Here is a 21,191-nt window from a genome sequence, read left to right as displayed (position 1 = left end):
AATATGTTCTGTTCGAACATTTTCTGGTCTATTCGAACATGTTCTGATCGAACGTGTTCTATTCTGTTCGAACATGTTCGGTTCGAACGTGTTCGATTCTGTTCGAACATGTACTGTTCGAACATGTTCTGTTTGCATATGTTCTGTTCGAACTTGTTCTGTTCGAACCTGTTCTGTTCGAACATGTTCTGTTCGAACATGTTCTGTTCGAACATGTTCTGTTCGAACATGTTCTGTTCGAACATGTTCTGTTCGAACATGTTCTGTTCGAACATGTTCTGTTCGAACATGTTCTGTCCGAACATGTTCTGTCCGAACATGTTCTGTCCGAACATGTTCTGTTCGAACATGTTCTGTTCGAACATGTTCTGTTCGAACATGTTCTGTTTGAACACGTTCTGTTCGAACATGTTCTGTTCGAACATGTTCTGTTCGAACATGTTCTGTTCGAACATGTTCTGTTCGAACATGTTCTGTTCGAACATGTTCTGTTCGAACATGTTCTGTTCGAACATGTTCTGTTCGAACATGTTCTGTTCGAACATGTTCTGTTCGAACATGTTCTGTTCGAACATGTTCTGTTCGAACATGTTCTGTTCGAACATGTTCTGTTCGAACATGTTCTGTTCGAACATGTTCTGTTCGAACATGTTCTGTTCGAACATGTTCTGTTCGAACATGTTCTGTTCGAACATGTTCTGTTCGAACATGTTCTGTTCGAACATGTTCTGTCCGAACATGTTCTGTCCGAACATGTTCTGTTCGAACATGTTCTGTTCGAACATGTTCTGTTTGAACACGTTCTGTTCGAACATGTTCTGTTCACACATGTTCTGTTCGAAGATGTTCTGTTCGAACATATTCCGTTCGAACATATTCCGTTCGAACATGTTCTGTTCGAACATGTTCTTTTCGAACATGTTCTGTTCGAACATGTTCTGTTCGAACATATTCTGTTTGAACATATTCTGTCCGAACATGTTCTGTCCGAATATGTTCTGTTTAAACATGTTCTGTCCGAATATGTTCTGTTTAAACATGTTCTGTCCGAATATGTTCTGTTTAAACATGTTCTGTTAGAACATGTTCTGTTAGAACTTGTTCTGTTCGAACATGTTCTGTTCGAACACGTACTGTTGGAATATGTTCTGTTCAAACATGTTCTGTTCGAACATGTTCTGATCGAACGTGTTCTATTCTGTTCGAACATGTTCTGTTCGAACATGTTCTGTTCGAACATGTTCTATTCGAACATGTTCTGTTCGAATATGTTCTGTTCGAACGTCTTCTGTTCGAACATAATCTGTTCGAACATGTTCTGTTCGAACGTTTTTTTTTTTTTTTTTTAATTCGTTTATTGAATCCTTATTGAATAAACTATATACAATACAATATATTAACATTTAGGAGGGCAAATCCAGGACTCCCCGCGGTATGGCCGTGAAGCATTGCTTCGCGAGGACGGTCAGGATTTGCTCACTCGTGGACCCTCCTGGCTCTCTCGGCTCTTCTGAGCTCGGTGGTTATCGCTGGGGCGAAGCTGTTGACCGCTTGCCATTCCGCCTCCCCCTACAGCATGAATGGTTGTCCGCCATGCACCATGGACTAGGTTGTCCGCATTCAGTCTGCCGCCAAGTACGGTTTCCAGAGAGCTCCGTTCCCTAGCGTATTTAACGCACGAGAAGAGAACGTGCTCAGCTGTTTCGCTCCGACCACCTCCGCACCATGGACAGTCATCCGCATCCTCGTGTCCAAAGCGCTTCAGGTAGCTGCGAAAGCAACCGTGCCCGCTGATCAGCTGCGTTAGATGGAACGTAATATCGCCATGCTTCCGCTCTAGCCACGGCTTGAGGTTGGGTATCAGCTGCTGCGTCCAGCGACCCTTAGGCTCGTTGGTCCACCTGTGCTGCCATGTCTCCAGGGTGTGCTGCCTTGCTTCAGCTCGTATTGCCTTCTTGGCGCCGGGGGAGAGTCTTCGACCGTGGGTTTGGTTGAAGACCACTTCGTTTTCCTTCGCCAACAGGTCCAGAGGCGGTATCCCTGCGATCACCAATGCCGCCGCGTTGGACACTGTTCTGAAGGCGCAGCAGACACGTAAGGCCGAAAGTCTGTGGGTAGCATTTAGGCCCTGGGCGTAGCTTTCGGTACCAAGCGCTTTTGCCCACACCGGGGCGGCATATAGCATGGTCGCTCGGGTGACGCTCGTCAGCAGCCTTCTGCTCGCCTGTTTTGGGCCTCGGGAGTTCAACATTATGTTTGAAAGCGCCCGATTTACTCCTGCTGCTTTAGAGTTAGCGTAGGCAAGGTGTTCTCGGAACGAAAGCCTGGTGTCTATCATGACTCCCAGGTACTTGATTGCCCGAGAGGAGGACACCTTGGTACAGCCTACTTCGACAGTGGCCGTCTCCACCGCTTTCCTTGAGCTAATCAGGACAGCCTCGGTCTTCTCCGGCGCCAGCTCTAGCCCCATTGAACTGAGCCAATGTTCGATGGCCCTGATGTTTTGGTTGCAGCTTTCTTCGGCCTTGCCGGGATACTTGTCGACAACGAGCAAGGCCACGTCGTCCGCGAAGCCTACGATCTCGCTCCTCCCGACCAGCGGTAGACGAAGTATCCCGTCGTACATGGTGTTCCACAGAAGCGGGCCGAGGACCGAGCCTTGCGGGACTCCACCGGTGACCTGGTGCCTGAAGACGCCTTCCGACGACTCGCACAGTAAGACCCGATCAGAAAAATAGCTGCGTATGATCCTGACTAGGTAGGCTGGGACGCTGAAGCCAATTAGTGCTTCTAGGATCCGGTCCCATCTCGCTGTGTTGAAGGCGTTCCTGATGTCTAGAGTGACCATGAGGCAGTACTCTTTGCTGCCACCCTTCCATCTGGTGCCGTCGATTGCTTGGGCCGCTACTTCGACCACTCTGTTGACAGCGTCTACGGTGGACCGCGCTTTCCTGAATCCAAACTGGGACCGTGAGAGGTCACCCGCGTCGGCGATAGCCCTCTCAAGCCGAGTGCACACCAGTTTCTCCAGGAGCTTGCCAGTTCCATCGATGAGGCATATTGGCCGGAACGATGAAGGCTCCTCGGGTGGTTTCCCTGGTTTTGGGAGGAGAAGCAGCTTTTGGATTTTCCAGCAACTCGGGAAAACTCCTTCCTCCAGGCACTTGGTGAGTGCCTTCGCAAACGAGTCTGGCTGGAGGTAGAGAGCAAGCCGAAGCGCCCTGTTCGGGATGCCGTCGGGTCCGGGGGCCTTGCCGTCCTTCAGCAGTTTTGCCAGCTCCAGGATCTCGTCACTGCTGACCGTGGCGTCGGAATCGACGTGGTCCCCTGTGGCTGGGTCGGCTGGGCGTAACCCATCCATCACAGGGAACAGGTGTTCCGCTACACTGCGGAGCATCGCTGGGTCCAGTAGCTTAGGAGTCCTAGTGTACGCCTTCTTGACCACCACCTTGTAGGCACTTCCCCATGGGTCGCTGTCGGCAGAATCGCATAGGTCGAGGAAGCATTTGCGCTTGCTCTCCCTTATGGCTATCTTAAGCGTACTCGGATTGGCGTTCGGCAAAGGACTCCGCACCTCTCGCGCGTTGGTAGCGACGTCTGGCGGAGAGGCACTCACGACGAGCCGACTCTATCTCCTGGTTCCACCAGTAGACAGGGGCTCTTTGTCGGCTATGCGACCTGCTCGATTGCATGCTGGCGTCGCAAGCGGCCTTCAGCCGCCTCATCAGCTCCACTGCCGCCAGCTCGGCTCCTTGTCTGCTCGCCAAGGGTAGGAACTGCTCTCGAAACACCTGCGTGTCCAGAGAGTCCGTCTTGTATTAAATCCTGGCCTGGGCTGGTGTCTGGGCTTGGGACGAGGGTGGGCTTCCCAGGTCGCAGATGATGGCCAGGTGGTCGCTGCCCGTGTAGTCCTCGCTGAGTCTCCACCTCGCTAGCCTGTACGACGAGCCGCTAGTGAAGGTGAGGTCCACCACAGAGCCCAGTCCGGCGCGCCTGAACGTGTGCCGGTTTCCATGGTTAAGAAGAGCCAGGTCCAACGTCGCGAATGCCTCCAGCACCATCCTGCCTGAGCTGCCCCAGCTCTCTGACCATGCGTTGAAGTCGCCCGCTATTAGGACCTGGGTGCGGCCTCTAGCATCCGCTGCCAGTCTGTCCAGTGCCCGGCTGAATGCGATTAGGGTCAGGCTGGGAGCTAGGTATACGCTGTACACCCACCATCTGCCTACCCTGGCCCTAACAAATCCAATGTCCGAAAGAACATCGGTTATTTGCTGGGTTTCTCTGCTGCACCTCCAGATCGCTGCTTTCTTGGTGCGGTCGAAAGCCCAGTCTGGGCTAGCCGCCGTTCGGTAGGGCTCGCTAAGTAGCGCGAGCTCCACTCTGCGTTCACGCACCGTCTGCACTAGCAGGTCTTGGGCTGCCGTGCAGTGATTCAGGTTTAGCTGAATCAGCCGCATCATTGCAGTGCCTTTGGTGCTCCTTTACCCGCCAATGGGCACTTCCGGGTTCCCATTTGGTGGTTGGTCGCTTGGCTACCTCTGTTTGCGCACAAGAAGCACTTAGCTTCGTTAGGGCACTCGGCGGCTTTGTGTCCCGCGGTCCCGCATCTGAAGCAGCACTGGCTTCTGTCAACGGTGCTTCTGCAGTGGGCCGCTATGTGGCCTTCTTCCAGGCATCTGAAGCATCTTTGGCGTGGCTCCAGCTCCTTGATCAAGCATTGGGACCATCCTACCCTCAGCTTGCCACGCTTGATCAGCGGGTCCGTCAGATTGGCTGGGACTGCTATCACCGCAGTCTTCCCTCCGTACTGCGATTGCCGAAGGCTCTTGATAGCCACCACTGCTGCAGGGATCTCTGCCTGGGCCTCCAAGGCACTCTTCAACTCGTCTTCCGTGGTGAGCTCGTCGAGGTCGCGAATCACAAATACCTTAGTTTGTGTTAACGCGCGAAGGCTGGCGCGGTCTCCTAGCACCGCTCCCATGTCCATCTTGAGCTTCTGCGTCAAGTCTTGGGCTGAGGCACGTAGTTCCAGGAGCAGTTCGCCTTTGGCCGTCCTCTTCACCCTTGCTACGTTTTCCCCGATGGCCCTGAGCCTAGCGTCCTGCCCTCTTGTGACCAGGGACAGCACTTCGCTGTACGGTAAGCCAGCTGTGGGGGTGATAACCAGCGCATCTGGTCTCTCCCTCGGCGGTCTCTTCTTGCGCGGTCCGGGCGGTTGCTGCAAGTTTGGTTGCGACTTCTTTCCCGCTACAGTGGCTTGAAGCGGAGCCCTTGGTAGGCGCTTGGGTCCCGCAGCTTTCTGGTGGTCGGGTCGCTGGGCTCTCATCGCAGACAGCGCCGTGCGATCCTTTGGCTTAGGGCTGCCCTTAACGTTGCACGGTTCTTCGAGGCCGAATGGGAGCTTGGGGGTGGTCTGTTGGCTAGCATCTGCTTTTGCCGTACGTCCAACCTGCGTTTTCTCCGCCTCCGGCAGCCTAGTGCGCAGCTTTAATTGGAGCTCCTTCAATCTGGCGAATGAGTTCTTCATTGCCAGACTAATGCTCCTCACCCCGTTGAGGTTGACCTTCGTCAGAAGGTCGTCCAGGATTGCTCCCATCTCCTCGATTTCTAGCTGGGGGGTCTTGACCCGCTTTGCTAGTTGAGCTCTGGTAGGGGGTGATGTCCAATGGTCTCTTGGGGGTGCCATCGCTCGGGTTTTGGGGTGGGGTCCTTAGAACCTTTGACCTTTTCCCAAACGCCAAGCTCTCTTCATCATTACTTGCACTTGTTGCATTGCTTGTTCCGACGGCCAAGTGTGCCGCCGTCGGGGCGGGGATGGGGGGAATGTTGGGTAGGGCCTCCAGAATCCGTGCCCTAGCCTCGGGATTAGCCGAGGGTGGATTTCCACATATGTGGCTGCCACCTGGAGTAATAGTGTTATTTCCAGACATTCTGATTTTTTGTTGCATTTTATTCCTACTGCCAGGTTTGCGGCTTTATACCTATCGCCAGGTTTTAGGTTCACTGCCGGCCGATGCGGCGCAGACGCAGACCATTCTGCCGGCCAACTTGGCACAGACGCAGAATGGGTTTTAGTTGTGCTGATGCCCGGCTGCCAAGAGTACAGGCACAGGCCACGTAGCCGCCCAATTTGGGTCAGACGCGCCGTGGGCTTTGGGTGGGGGTGGGGTGGTGTGGTGTTGTGAGCAGGGCAAAGAATGTTGCTGCGGTGGGAGATATACCGCTCCAGCTCGGTCGCCAGAGCCCCGAGTTTAAAGTGTGCCGCCTACGCGGGGGGGGTTGGCTATTGGTCTGCTCCTTGACTTTTTACACACATCTTCTGCCTCTCCTGCTCGATTCATGGGTCTGTCTCCGGGATTCCATGGGATGTTGCCAAGGATAACCGTTGGCCGCCCATGTATGTATGCTACGCCCGGAGAACAGATCGTTTGGTGGCTTCCGTAGCTGCTAGCTTTCGTCAGTGAGAGCACTGGGTAGAAAGCGCCACCTATGCCAGGGGGCTCGTGCAGCCGACCAGCGCTGCCAGACCTGGGAGCTTTTGCCGTTTACCAGCACTGCTATCCCAGCTGACTGCGTGATCAGCTGGCGTGACTGGCACTTGTCAGCCACCACAACAACACGGAAGGAAGAGAAAATAGTGAAGAGAAAGTTGTTTCCTACTCTCACCCTGTTTAGCCCCATGGCCCTGAAGATCGTCGACGGCGGGCGATCCCTGGACCCTTGGAGTTGTGCCTACTGCTGGTGAGTACGGCCCAACCTTTGTGCGGTGGGGACAGCCGCTCCTGTCACTGTCGGGCCGGCGCGACCCGGAAAATTTCGAGATTTCCCAGGAGCGCCAATTCAATGAACTTCGCGCGCGCGCAACTCACACACCTTCTTTCTGTTCGAACGTGTTCTGGTCTATTTGAACATGTTCTGATCGAACGTGTTCTATTCTGTTCGAACATGTTATGTTTGAACATGTTTTGTTCAAATATGTTCTGTTTGAACATGTTCTGTTCGAACATGTTCTGTTCGAACATGTTCTTTTCGAACATGTTCTGTCCGAATATGTTCTGTTTAAACATGTTCTGTTAGAACATGTTCTGTTCGCTATTAGGACCTGGGTGCGGCCTCTAGCATCCGCTGCCAGTCTGTCCAGTGCCCGGCTGAATGCGATTAGGGTCAGGCTGGGAGCTAGGTATACGCTGTACACCCACCATCTGCCTACCCTGGCCCTAACAAATCCAATGTCCGAAAGAACATCGGTTATTTGCTGGGTTTCTCTGCTGCACCTCCAGATCGCTGCTTTCTTGGTGCGGTCGAAAGCCCAGTCTGGGCTAGCCGCCGTTCGGTAGGGCTCGCTAAGTAGCGCGAGCTCCACTCTGCGTTCACGCACCGTCTGCACTAGCAGGTCTTGGGCTGCCGTGCAGTGATTCAGGTTTAGCTGAATCAGCCGCATCATTGCAGTGCCTTTGGTGCTCCTTTACCCGCCAATGGGCACTTCCGGGTTCCCATTTGGTGGTTGGTCGCTTGGCTACCTCTGTTTGCGCACAAGAAGCACTTAGCTTCGTTAGGGCACTCGGCGGCTTTGTGTCCCGCGGTCCCGCATCTGAAGCAGCACTGGCTTCTGTCAACGGTGCTTCTGCAGTGGGCCGCTATGTGGCCTTCTTCCAGGCATCTGAAGCATCTTTGGCGTGGCTCCAGCTCCTTGATCAAGCATTGGGACCATCCTACCCTCAGCTTGCCACGCTTGATCAGCGGGTCCGTCAGATTGGCTGGGACTGCTATCACCGCAGTCTTCCCTCCGTACTGCGATTGCCGAAGGCTCTTGATAGCCACCACTGCTGCAGGGATCTCTGCCTGGGCCTCCAAGGCACTCTTCAACTCGTCTTCCGTGGTGAGCTCGTCGAGGTCGCGAATCACAAATACCTTAGTTTGTGTTAACGCGCGAAGGCTGGCGCGGTCTCCTAGCACCGCTCCCATGTCCATCTTGAGCTTCTGCGTCAAGTCTTGGGCTGAGGCACGTAGTTCGAGGAGCAGTTCGCCTTTGGCCGTCCTCTTCACCCTTGCTACGTTTTCCCCGATGGCCCTGAGCCTAGCGTCCTGCCCTCTTGTGACCAGGGACAGCACTTCGCTGTACGGTAAGCCAGCTGTGGGGGTGATAACCAGCGCATCTGGTCTCTCCCTCGGCGGTCTCTTCTTGCGCGGTCCGGGCGGTTGCTGCAAGTTTGGTTGCGACTTCTTTCCCGCTACAGTGGCTTGAAGCGGAGCCCTTGGTAGGCGCTTGGGTCCCGCAGCTTTCTGGTGGTCGGGTCGCTGGGCTCTCATCGCAGACAGCGCCGTGCGATCCTTTGGCTTAGGGCTGCCCTTAACGTTGCACGGTTCTTCGAGGCCGAATGGGAGCTTGGGGGTGGTCTGTTGGCTAGCATCTGCTTTTGCCGTACGTCCAACCTGCGTTTTCTCCGCCTCCGGCAGCCTAGTGCGCAGCTTTAATTGGAGCTCCTTCAATCTGGCGAATGAGTTCTTCATTGCCAGACTAATGCTCCTCACCCCGTTGAGGTTGACCTTCGTCAGAAGGTCGTCCAGGATTGCTCCCATCTCCTCGATTTCTAGCTGGGGGGTCTTGACCCGCTTTGCTAGTTGAGCTCTGGTAGGGGGTGATGTCCAATGGTCTCTTGGGGGTGCCATCGCTCGGGTTTTGGGGTGGGGTCCTTAGAACCTTTGACCTTTTCCCAAACGCCAAGCTCTCTTCATCATTACTTGCACTTGTTGCATTGCTTGTTCCGACGGCCAAGTGTGCCGCCGTCGGGGCGGGGATGGGGGGAATGTTGGGTAGGGCCTCCAGAATCCGTGCCCTAGCCTCGGGATTAGCCGAGGGTGGATTTCCACATATGTGGCTGCCACCTGGAGTAATAGTGTTATTTCCAGACATTCTGATTTTTTGTTGCATTTTATTCCTACTGCCAGGTTTGCGGCTTTATACCTATCGCCAGGTTTAGGTTCACTGCCGGCCGATGCGGCGCAGACGCAGACCATTCTGCCGGCCAACTTGGCACAGACGCAGAATGGGTTTTAGTTGTGCTGATGCCCGGCTGCCAAGACAATTCGATTGGGATTTAAGAAACAACTCAACGAGGTATGACATTCCATATTTGGGTAATTATTTCGAATGTTTTGATCAAAATACCAAATATTTTTTTCACAAAAAATCTGGGAAAATATTTTTGGCAAAAAAATGAAATTTCAAATTGGCGTTTTTGGCTATAACTTGACTAAAAAGGGTCACAGAGCAAAAAGGAGTACCATTTTGTACTCCTTACAACCAATACTAACAACCCCTTTCACTTTTAAACTGATTTTGTAAAATTAATTTTTGGCCAAATTTTCGCATTTTTTGTAAGGGGTACCATCATCAAAATTTGCAAAAAATTAAACATCCTAGAATTCCAAAACTTGAATGCAATTCGATTGGGATTTAAGAAACAAACTCAACGAGGTATGACATTCCATATTTGGGTAATTATTTCGAATGTTTTGATCAAAATACCAAATATTTTTTTCACAAAAAATCTGGGAAAATATTTTTGGCAAAAAAATGAAATTTCAAATTGGCGTTTTTGGCTATAACTTGACTAAAAAGGGTCACAGAGCAAAAAGGAGTACCATTTTGTACTCCTTACAACCAATACTAACAACCCCTTTCACTTTTAAACTGATTTTGTAAAATTAATTTTTGGCCAAATTTTCGCATTTTTTGTAAGGGGTACCATCATCAAAATTTGCAAAAAATTAAACATCCTAGAATTCCAAAACTTGAATGCAATTCGATTGGGATTTAAGAAACAAACTCAACGAGGTATGACATTCCATATTTGGGTAATTATTTCGAATGTTTTGATCAAAATACCAAATATTTTTTTCACAAAAAATCTGGGAAAATATTTTTGGCAAAAAAATGAAATTTAAATTGGCGTTTTTGGCTATAACTTGACTAAAAATGGTCACAGAGCAAAAGGAGTACCATTTTGTACTCCTTACAACCATACTAACAACCCCTTTCACTTTTAAACTGATTTTGTAAAATTAATTTTTGGCCAAATTTTAGCTTTTTTTGTAAGTGGTACCATCATCAAAATTTGCAAAAAAATGAAACATCCTAGAATTCCAAAACTTGAATGCAATTCGATTGGGATTTAAGAAACAAACTCAACGAGGTATGACATTCCATATTTGGGTAATTATTTCGAATGTTTTGATCAAAATACCAAATATTTTTTTCACAAAAAATCTGGGAAAATATTTTTGGCAAAAAAATGAAATTTAAATTGGCGTTTTTGGCTATAACTTGACTAAAAAGGGTCACAGAGCAAAAAGGAGTACCATTTTGTACTCCTTACAACCAATACTAACAACCCCTTTCACTTTTAAACTGATTTTGTAAAATTAATTTTTGGCCAAATTTTAGCATTTTTTGTAAGGGGTACCATCATCAAAATTTGCAAAAAATTGAAACATCCTAGAATTCCAAAACTTGAATGCAATTCGATTGGGATTTAAGAAACAAACTCAACGAGGTATGACATTCCATATTTGGGTAATTATTTCGAATGTTTTGATCAAAATACCAAATATTTTTTTCACAAAAAATCTGGGAAAATATTTTTGGCAAAAAAATGAAATTTCAAATTGGCGTTTTTGGCTATAACTTGACTAAAAAGGGTCACAGAGCAAAAAGGAGTACCATTTTGTACTCCTTACAACCAATACTAACAACCCCTTTCACTTTTAAACTGATTTTGTAAAATTAATTTTTGGCCAAATTTTAGCATTTTTTGTAAGGGTACCATCATCAAAATTTGCAAAAAATTGAAACATCCTAGAATTCCAAAACTTGAATGCAATTCGATTGGGATTTAAGAAACAAACTCAACGAGGTATGACATTCCATATTTGGGTAATTATTTCGAATGTTTTGATCAAAATACCAAATATTTTTTTCACAAAAAATCTGGGAAAATATTTTTGGCAAAAAAATGAAATTTCAAATTGGCGTTTTTGGCTATAACTTGACTAAAAAGGGTCACAGAGCAAAAAGGAGTACCATTTTGTACTCCTTACAACCAATACTAACAACCCCTTTCACTTTTAAACTGATTTTGTAAAATTAATTTTTGGCCAAATTTTAGCATTTTTTGTAAGGGGTACCATCATCAAAATTTGCAAAAAATTTAAACATCCTAGAATTCCAAAACTTGAATGCAATTCGATTGGGATTTAAGAAACAAACTCAACGAGGTATGACATTCCATATTTGGGTAATTATTTCGAATGTTTTGATCAAAATACCAAATATTTTTTTCACAAAAAATCTGGGAAAATATTTTTGGCAAAAAAATGAAATTTCAAATTGGCGTTTTTGGCTATAACTTGACTAAAAATGGTCACAGAGCAAAAAGGAGTACCATTTTGTACTCCTTACAACCAATACTAACAACCCCTTTCACTTTTAAACTGATTTTGTAAAATTAATTTTTGGCCAAATTTTCGCATTTTTTGTAAGGGGTACCATCATCAAAATTTGCAAAAAATTGAAACATCCTAGAATTCCAAAACTTGAATGCAATTCGATTGGGATTTAAGAAACAAACTCAACGAGGTATGACATTCCATATTTGGGTAATTATTTCGAATGTTTTGATCAAAATACCAAATATTTTTTCACAAAAAATCTGGGAAAATATTTTTGGCAAAAAAATGAAATTTTAAATTGGCGTTTTTGGCTATAACTTGACTAAAAAGGTCACAGAGCAAAAAGGAGTACCATTTTGTTGTTAATTTTTGGCCAAATTTTAGCATTTTTTGTAAGGGGTACCATCATCAAAATTTGCAAAAAATTGAAACATCCTAGAATTCCAAAACTTGAATGCAATTCGATTGGGATTTAAGAAACAAACTCAACGAGGTATGACATTCCATATTTGGGTAATTATTTCGAATGTTTTGATCAAAATACCAAATATTTTTTTCACAAAAAATCTGGGAAAATATTTTTGGCAAAAAAATGAAATTTCAAATTGGCGTTTTTGGCTATAACTTGACTAAAAAGGGTCACAGAGCAAAAAGGAGTACCATTTTGTACTCCTTACAACCAATACTAACAACCCCTTTCACTTTTAAACTGATTTTGTAAAATTAATTTTTGGCCAAATTTTAGCATTTTTTGTAAGGGGTACCATCATCAAAATTTGCAAAAAATTGAAACATCCTAGAATTCCAAAACTTGAATGCAATTCGATTGGGATTTAAGAAACAAACTCAACGAGGTATGACATTCCATATTTGGGTAATTATTTCGAATGTTTTGATCAAAATACCAAATATTTTTTTCACAAAAAATCTGGGAAAATATTTTTGGCAAAAAAATGAAATTTCAAATTGGCGTTTTTGGCTATAACTTGACTAAAAAGGTCACAGAGCAAAAAGGAGTACCATTTTGTACTCCTTACAACCAATACTAACAACCCCTTTCACTTTTAAACTGATTTTGTAAAATTAATTTTTGGCCAAATTTTAGCATTTTTTGTAAGGGGTACCATCATCAAAATTTGCAAAAAATTGAAACATCCTAGAATTCCAAAACTTGAATGCAATTCGATTGGGATTTAAGAAACAAACTCAACGAGGTATGACATTCCATATTTGGGTAATTATTTCGAATGTTTTGATCAAAATACCAAATATTTTTTTCACAAAAAATCTGGGAAAATATTTTTGGCAAAAAAATGAAATTTCAAATTGGCGTTTTTGGCTATAACTTGACTAAAAAGGGTCACAGAGCAAAAAGGAGTACCATTTTGTACTCCTTACAACCAATACTAACAACCCCTTTCACTTTTAAACTGATTTTGTAAAATTAATTTTTGGCCAAATTTTAGCATTTTTTGTAAGGGGTACCATCATCAAAATTTGCAAAAAATTGAAACATCCTAGAATTCCAAAACTTGAATGCAATTCGATTGGGATTTAAGAAACAAACTCAACGAGGTATGACATTCCATATTTGGGTAATTATTTCGAATGTTTTGATCAAAATACCAAATTTTTTTTTCACAAAAAATCTGGGAAAATATTTTTGGCAAAAAAATGAAATTTCAAATTGGCGTTTTTGGCTATAACTTGACTAAAAAGGGTCACAGAGCAAAAAGGAGTACCATTTTGTACTCCTTACAACCAATACTAACAACCCCTTTCACTTTTAAACTGATTTTGTAAAATTAATTTTTGGCCAAATTTTCGCATTTTTTGTAAGGGGTACCATCATCAAAATTTGCAAAAAATTAAACATCCTAGAATTCCAAAACTTGAATGCAATTCGATTGGGATTTAAGAAACAAACTCAACGAGGTATGACATTCCATATTTGGGTAATTATTTCGAATGTTTTGATCAAAATACCAAATATTTTTTTCACAAAAAATCTGGGAAAATATTTTTGTCAAAAAAATGAAATTTTAAATTGGCGTTTTTGGCTATAACTTGACTAAAAATGGTCACAGAGCAAACAGGAGTACCATTTTGTACTCCTTACAACCATACTAACAACCCCTTTCACTTTTAAACTGATTTTGTAAAATTAATTTTTGGCCAAATTTTAGTATTTTTTGTACCATCATCAAAATTTGCAAAAAAATGAAACATCCTAGAATTCCAAAACTTGAATGCAATTCGATTGGGATTTAAGAAACAAACTCAACGAGGTATGACATTCCATATTTGGGTAATTATTTCGAATGTTTTGATCAAAATACCAAATATTTTTTTCACAAAAAATCTGGGAAAATATTTTTGGCAAAAAAATGAAATTTCAAATTGGCGTTTTTGGCTGTAACTTGACTAAAAAGGGTCACAGAGCAAAAAGGAGTACCATTTTGTACTCCTTACAACCAATACTAACAACCCCTTTCACTTTTAAACTGATTTTGTAAAATTAATTTTTGGCCAAATTTTAGCATTTTTTGTAAGGGGTACAAAAAATTTGCAAAAAATTGAAACATCCTAGAATTCCAAAACTTGAATGCAATTCGATTGGGATTTAAGAAACAAACTCAACGAGGTATGACATTCCATATTTGGGTAATTATTTCGAATGTTTTGATCAAAATACCAAATATTTTTTTCACAAAAAATCTGGGAAAATATTTTTGGCAAAAAAATGAAATTTCAAATTGGCGTTTTTGGCTATAACTTGACTAAAAAGGGTCACAGAGCAAAAAGGAGTACCATTTTGTACTCCTTACAACCAATACTAACAACCCCTTTCACTTTTAAACTGATTTTGTAAAATTAATTTTTGGCCAAATTTTAGCATTTTTTGTAAGGGGTACAAAAAATTTGCAAAAAATTGAAACATCCTAGAATTCCAAAACTTGAATGCAATTCGATTGGGATTTAAGAAACAAACTCAACGAGGTATGACATTCCATATTTGGGTAATTATTTCGAATGTTTTGATCAAAATACCAAATATTTTTTTCACAAAAAATCTGGGAAAATATTTTTGGCAAAAAAATGAAATTTCAAATTGGCGTTTTTGGCTATAACTTGACTATAAAGGGTCACAGAGCAAAAAGGAGTACCATTTTGTACTCCTTACAACCAATACTAACAACCCCTTTCACTTTTAAACTGATTTTGTAAAATTAATTTTTGGCCAAATTTTAGCATTTTTTGTAAGGGGTACCATCATCAAAATTTGCAAAAAATTGAAACATCCTAGAATTCCAAAACTTGAATGCAATTCGATTGGGATTTAAGAAACAAACTCAACGAGGTATGACATTCCATATTTGGGTAATTATTTCGAATGTTTTGATCAAAATACCAAATATATTTTTCACAAAAAATCTGGGAAAATATTTTTGGCAAAAAAATGAAATTTAAAATTGGCGTTTTTGGCTATAACTTGACTAAAAATGGTCACAGAGCAAAAAGGAGTACCATTTTGTACTCCTTACAACCAATACTAACAACCCCTTTCACATTTAAACTGATTTTGTAAAATTAATTTTTGGCCAAATTTTAGCATTTTTTGTAAGGGGTACCATCATCAAAATTTGCAAAAAATTGAAACATCCTAGAATTCCAAAACTTGAATGCAATTCGATTGGGATTTAAGAAACAAACTCAACGAGGTATGACATTCCATATTTGGGTAATTATTTCGAATGTTTTGATCAAAATACCAAATATTTTTTTCACAAAAAATCTGGGAAAATATTTTTGGCAAAAAAATGAAATTTCAAATTGGCGTTTTTGGCTGTAACTTGACTAAAAAGGGTCACAGAGCAAAAAGGAGTACCATTTTGTACTCCTTACAACCAATACTAACAACCCCTTTCACTTTTAAACTGATTTTGTAAAATTAATTTTTGGCCAAATTTTAGCATTTTTTGTAAGGGGTACAAAAAATTTGCAAAAAATTGAAACATCCTAGAATTCCAAAACTTGAATGCAATTCGATTGGGATTTAAGAAACAAACTCAACGAGGTATGACATTCCATATTTGGGTAATTATTTCGAATGTTTTGATCAAAATACCAAATATTTTTTTCACAAAAAATCTGGGAAAATATTTTTGGCAAAAAAATGAAATTTCAAATTGGCGTTTTTGGCTATAACTTGACTATAAAGGGTCACAGAGCAAAAAGGAGTACCATTTTGTACTCCTTACAACCAATACTAACAACCCCTTTCACTTTTAAACTGATTTTGTAAAATTAATTTTTGGCCAAATTTTAGCATTTTTTGTAAGGGGTACCATCATCAAAATTTGCAAAAAATTTAAACATACTAGAATTCCAAAACTTGAATGCAATTCGATTGGGATTTAAGAAACAAACTCAACGAGGTATGACATTCCATATTTGGGTAATTATTTCGAATGTTTTGATCAAAATACCAAATATTTTTTTCACAAAAAATCTGGGAAAATATTTTTGTCAAAAAAATGAAATTTTAAATTGGCGTTTTTGGCTATAACTTGACTAAAAATGGTCACAGAGCAAACAGGAGTACCATTTTGTACTCCTTACAACCAATACTAACAACCCCTTTCACTTTTAAACTGATTTTGTAAAATTAATTTTTGGCCAAATTTTCGCATTTTTTGTAAGGGGTACCATCATCAAAATTTGCAAAAAATTTAAACATCCTAGAATTCCAAAACTTGAATGCAATTCGATTGGGATTTAAGAAACAAACTCAACGAGGTATGACATTCCATATTTGGGTAATTATTTCGAATGTTTTGATCAAAATACCAAATATTTTTTTCACAAAAAATCTGGGAAAATATTTTTGTCAAAAAAATGAAATTTTAAATTGGCGTTTTTGGCTATAACTTGACTAAAAATGGTCACAGAGCAAACAGGAGTACCATTTTGTACTCCTTACAACCAATACTAACAACCCCTTTCACTTTTAAACTGATTTTGTAAAATTAATTTTTGGCCAAATTTTCGCATATTTTGTAAAAATTTAAAAATCCTAGAATTCCCAAAATTGAATGCAAATCGATTGGGATTTAAAAAACAAACTCAACGAGGTATGACATTCCTCATTTGGGTCATTCTTTTCAATGTATTGATCAAAATACCGATTATTTTTTTCACAAAAAAATCTGGGAAACTATTTTTGGCAAAAAACTGAATTTTCAAGTTGGCTTTTTTGGCTATAAATTTACTAAAAATGGAAAATGGTTTGAAAAACTGCTTCATAGTTTTATACTGTTTTCATTTTCACTCCCAGTAACATATACTATTTAAATATTATTATTTTAATATTGTAACTTCCCAGCTGTACCCAGTTTCAGCTTCTCTTTCGACGTACTAAACTTTTACACTGGCAAACAAAAGAGTAAGACTTCGCGGGAATGTGTTTCCTTTTCGCCGCCTGGCAATTAAATAGTTGTCGCCTACCTATAAAAGCGCGATATCGAGTTAGAATGGTGGAGCAAATTAAATTAAGCGAAAACTTTTGTCCAATCGAGAGTATACAGTCGTCGCAAGAAGTCCACAGACCTTTTCGTGAAGAATTGAGAATGTAGGATCAGGGCAGTGCTTTATTCGCTAAATTTCAGGAAAAGCTACATGCCACGGTGAATTTTGAAAAACATATGTCTAACATCGCCATTGCGTCCATCATTTAAATCAGTTGATCAGTTCGTCAAGAAACCACGGCACCCAAGTGACACAGCAGAACGCAGTAAAAAGAATCAGCGCGGGTCGCAGCCTTATCCTACCCTGTATGCGATTTAATAATGAAATGCGTCTTGACATTGCTTACAGAAAGCTTAGAATGGTAAAAAATATTTCAATGAGTATGTATAGAATTTTGGCTTATGTTTGCAGGGTCCTAATTACCACGGATACCAAGACGTAGATTATCTTCGCCCAAGTCCTTAAACTTAAAAGGCAATTGTAGAATTGCAGGCGTCTCGCTTGGTCGTCAGTCAAAACCGTAAAATTTCTTGGCCGCCGCATTATCGTCATGGAAACTTCGACGAAATCTATAAAATGCACAATCTGCAAGTTTAGGGTTAGTGTGTAGTGAGTCCATCACTTGCTGCCCCACCAAATAAAGAAGGGCTTTCATTTACTCACCTTTGCAAGGGTGGTCCGAAGGGGAAGGGTGCTCCGCAACTGGATACGGTTACCTTCGGTAGGTTACTACATAGGTGCGCATAATGTAGTAAAACACACTACCTAACCACTCGATGGAAGACATGGCGAAATGATGAAAGTTAGTACCAATGAATTTACAAATTTTATAAAAGATCTCGAAAAGATTTTATAAATATATTTTCAGTGCTGAGTAAAAGCGATCACTGACTCAAAGGCAACGAATGGAAAACGAATAAGATTAGGGCACTAAATCATGGCCAACTAGTCCAGCTGTACTAGTGCCTCTAGGAGCTCCAATCCCAGCTCCAAAATTGGTCAAAGTTTGAAATCTTGGAAATCAGCAGAAATATTTTTAAGTACTTAAGACGTATAAATAACATAATTGTATACGATTTGCCTTTTACTTATCCTCTAGTAATGTAAAGAGACTCCTAAACCGCTCAACATAACCTTAAACAGAGCTCGAAGTTTTTATTTAATCTAGTTTCTTTTCGTCGTCGAAGTAAACTGATCGCAATAATGTAAAGTAACTTATCGAGGTACTAAGAATCTGAAAGAGATGTGGTTAATTGTGTAATTGCTATATATATTTTTTTGGTAGACATACGGCGGTAAAACTCTGCAAGGACAACGTTGAGAACTTGAAAGCCGTAATCCTTACGGGCTGTTGGCTGCAGAGGATCATAAACCAAATCTGGTTTCGGATTCGCTTGCTGGTTGGCGTGAAGGAATGTATTTCAAAGCGATCGGATCCTTCCCACTGGCATTCATATAGAATTTGCGCTGTTAAGGTAGACTGTTTATGGGAAATAGTTAATTAATAGCTTTAAAAAAACAATCTACATTCTTGCCTGTTTTATCAATGCGTCGCCATTCTCGCAAAGAACGTATAATTGTGAAAGGGCCGAGGATATGTAAATTATGAACTTCACATAGTCTCCAATGAACATATTTTTTCCCTTATGAAGTTTAGAAAGAAAAGCTAGTTTTTATTTTAAAATACTTCATATGCTTACAGTAATTATTTGAAAGCCAACCATGCAAATAAGAACGGAGGAAATCATTAGATTGGCTAGTAGAATTGGGTTGAAAAAGTCCTCTAGGCGCTTAGCAAAACTATTGGCAAAATCAAAGTAACATGTAATATAATCATTGTAATAGAATCGTTGTAATAGAATCGTTGTAATAGAATCGATGTAATAAAATCATTGTAATATAATCATTGTAATATAATTTTGTAATAGAATCATTGTAATAGAATCATTGTAATAAATTCATTGTAATAGGATCATTGTAATTGAATCATTGTAATAAAATCATTGTAATAAAATTATTGTAACAGAATCATTGTAATTAAATATTGTGACAATACCAACCTGATAATATTGTTGTGTTTTTCCACAATACATTTAAGTCGCTCCAGCTGAATGTTCTCGGCCAATTCCGCATTGGAACCCGCAAATAGTCCTGCAATTCGTTGGTGTAGCAACTGAAATTGGCCACAGGTGTAGGTTATGAAGAAGCCAAGAATGGTGTCCTCTGCAAACAAGGTGGTGACCACGCAGATTCCCGCGAAGGACGTGAAGATGTAGGTCATCACATAGCGGATCCAACTGCTCTGTGCATCGTAAGGAAAGATCATTTTGTAGGGAAACGGCTTATTCTGTGCATCGTAGGCGGGTCCAAAGAATATCTCCACCAGCGGCAGGACACAATACATTAGGATCAGGCACGACAGCAAGGATGTCATTATGCTGAAGGTAACCATGCGTCTGCGACACTCCGCGGCAACATTGTTTTTGGAAGAACTGGAATCCATTATATATTTATATAAATAAAGATTTTATTACAAATCCAGTTTGAAGATAGTATAGTTCCTCATGAATTATTTATTATCTCAAAACCACTTTAAGTGTCCAAAAGCATGCTTGGAAAGCAAAGCTTGTTCTTTTGAACACAACAAGGAAGCAGACTTTTCTGCGCTTTTACTTAAACAAGATTGCAAACCTTTGTAGTGTATTGGAATGATCATTGAACACAGTTTGCAAAGCTCTGCAGTTTAATGCGATGATCATTTAACATCGTTTATAATAACCCTCATGAAAAGACTCACTCAGGTATCCAAATTTCGTAGGAAAAGTTCTCAATAAGCTGGCGGAATTTGCTCTGATTGAGGCGAAGGTGAATGAGTCGGACAAAGTTGAGGACACCCATGAAGGTGGTGCAACAGTTTTCCGTGGTGATAATGATGTCCGAAAGGTTGTTCAGCAAAAAGGCCGTCTGATAGCTGATTGTTATGCCCACGGATGCAATGACGTACCACGCCCACACGTTGTAGGCGGTGGCCAAAAAGGATTGGCTCCTCCATGGCCTCGATGATTCGGTTAATGGCCAAGAACCATTCAGTTTCAGCCAAACGCACTGAATGGGAAAGCTGAGTGCCTTGTAGGGATACGAATAGAACATGACTATCTGATAAATGCCACAGCACTAGGTTCATCTTTAGGCATTTCTTTCCTTTATAGTTTACTTACTACCTACCTACCTGAAATTACCCCTTTTTTCATAATTTTCCCTAATTGCACAGTAAATATTTTAGAAAGCGTTTGCACACAAGGTATGTCCTTACCACCTCATTAAGTGCTTAATATGAAATTTTGATCAAACGCATTTTCCAAGGAGGTGTGTGCCTGTGAAAACCATTAAACTATACTTCTTCAACGGCCACAAATAAGTGGCTCAAATATTTGTGAACACGTGTGTATTTTAATTTGCCCTTTTAATGGCTAAAAACAACTGAACTAAGCTTTATTTTGAAGAACAAAGTGCGTTTTGCTCATATTTCAATTTTGTTTTCAAATTAAATAAATTATTCAAATTACAAAAATTATTCAAATTAAATAAATTATTCAATTTAAAAAGCAAAACAAAACAAAAAATATAAATATAATACTTCTTCACTTTATGAATATAAAAAAAAATAAATAAACATACTAAACATATACAACTGTGCCTGAAATCCGTAAAACTTTCATATATATATTATATATATACTATATATTTCTTATACTATTATTTCATTGTAATTTTCCATGATAGACAGCCCATTTATGTTGGCTAACAATGCAGTCTGTATTTGTTTTTAGGCCTTCATTCACCCAAACTTCATTTCGAAACCAGTTAATTTAAATCAGGTCACAGCTGGCTGGGCGTAAAGGATATATCTTCATTGAATTAGGCGACGGGGGCGTGGCCAATCTGCGGCGTGAAGCAGTGCAGACCCAGTTCCCTGTCCATTGTTCTGGCCAAGATCTCGACGGCCAGATAGACAGGCAGGCAGACAGAGATACAGAGAGACAGACAGACACGGCTAGATGGCAACGTACGTAGGCGTAGGTGTATACTACACTTCCTTTTACAATTACGCACCTTTGCACGAATACAATATACCCTTTTGCTCCACATAACGGACATAAACAGACGTACCCGGATTGAAAGACTCGTCGGGGCCAAAGAGTGGATTTTTT

At 41.8% G+C, this 21,191-nt stretch overlaps 2 protein-coding genes across 2 annotated transcripts; both read right to left on the bottom strand.

The window, feature by feature from the left end:
• Positions 1-17,338: 17,338 nt before the first annotated feature.
• On the bottom strand, positions 17,339-17,830 carry LOC117147179 (the record flags this gene model as incomplete). Its single annotated transcript, XM_033313977.1, is given in 2 exon segments — positions 17,339-17,605; positions 17,697-17,830. Coding segments are annotated over 2 exon segments (360 nt in total), but the record flags the coding sequence as incomplete, so codon positions are not given.
• Positions 17,831-18,080: 250 nt separating this feature from the next.
• LOC117146541 (odorant receptor 13a) lies at positions 18,081-20,416 on the bottom strand. Its single transcript, XM_033312830.1, has 6 exons — positions 19,778-20,416; positions 19,041-19,472; positions 18,681-18,780; positions 18,516-18,623; positions 18,272-18,460; positions 18,081-18,214 (listed from the first exon to the last, which is right to left on the bottom strand). Exons 1-6 carry the CDS (start codon positions 20,128-20,130, stop codon positions 18,140-18,142), a joined length of 1,257 nt encoding a protein of 418 aa, XP_033168721.1. The 5' UTR covers positions 20,131-20,416; the 3' UTR covers positions 18,081-18,139.
• Positions 20,417-21,191: the final 775 nt, after the last annotated feature.

This window comes from Drosophila mauritiana, chromosome X, assembly GCF_004382145.1.
Source record: "Drosophila mauritiana strain mau12 chromosome X, ASM438214v1, whole genome shotgun sequence".
In the NCBI taxonomy this organism is placed as follows: Eukaryota; Metazoa; Arthropoda; class Insecta; order Diptera; family Drosophilidae; genus Drosophila; species Drosophila mauritiana.
Note: the sequence above shows the minus strand (reverse complement) of the source record. Positions and strands in the feature narration are given on the sequence as shown.

Coding starts and splice junctions, on each gene's coding strand:
- LOC117146541 (XM_033312830.1), bottom strand. CDS start 20,130: ATGTTCTATTCGTATCCCTACAAGGCACTCAGCTTTCCCATTCAGTGC. Junction 19,473..19,777: donor TACGAAATTTGGATACCTGA/GTGAGTCTTTTC, acceptor AATGGATTCCAG/TTCTTCCAAAAACAATGTTG. Junction 18,624..18,680: donor TTGGCTTTCAAATAATTACT/GTAAGCATATGA, acceptor AAACTTCATAAG/GGAAAAAATATGTTCATTGG.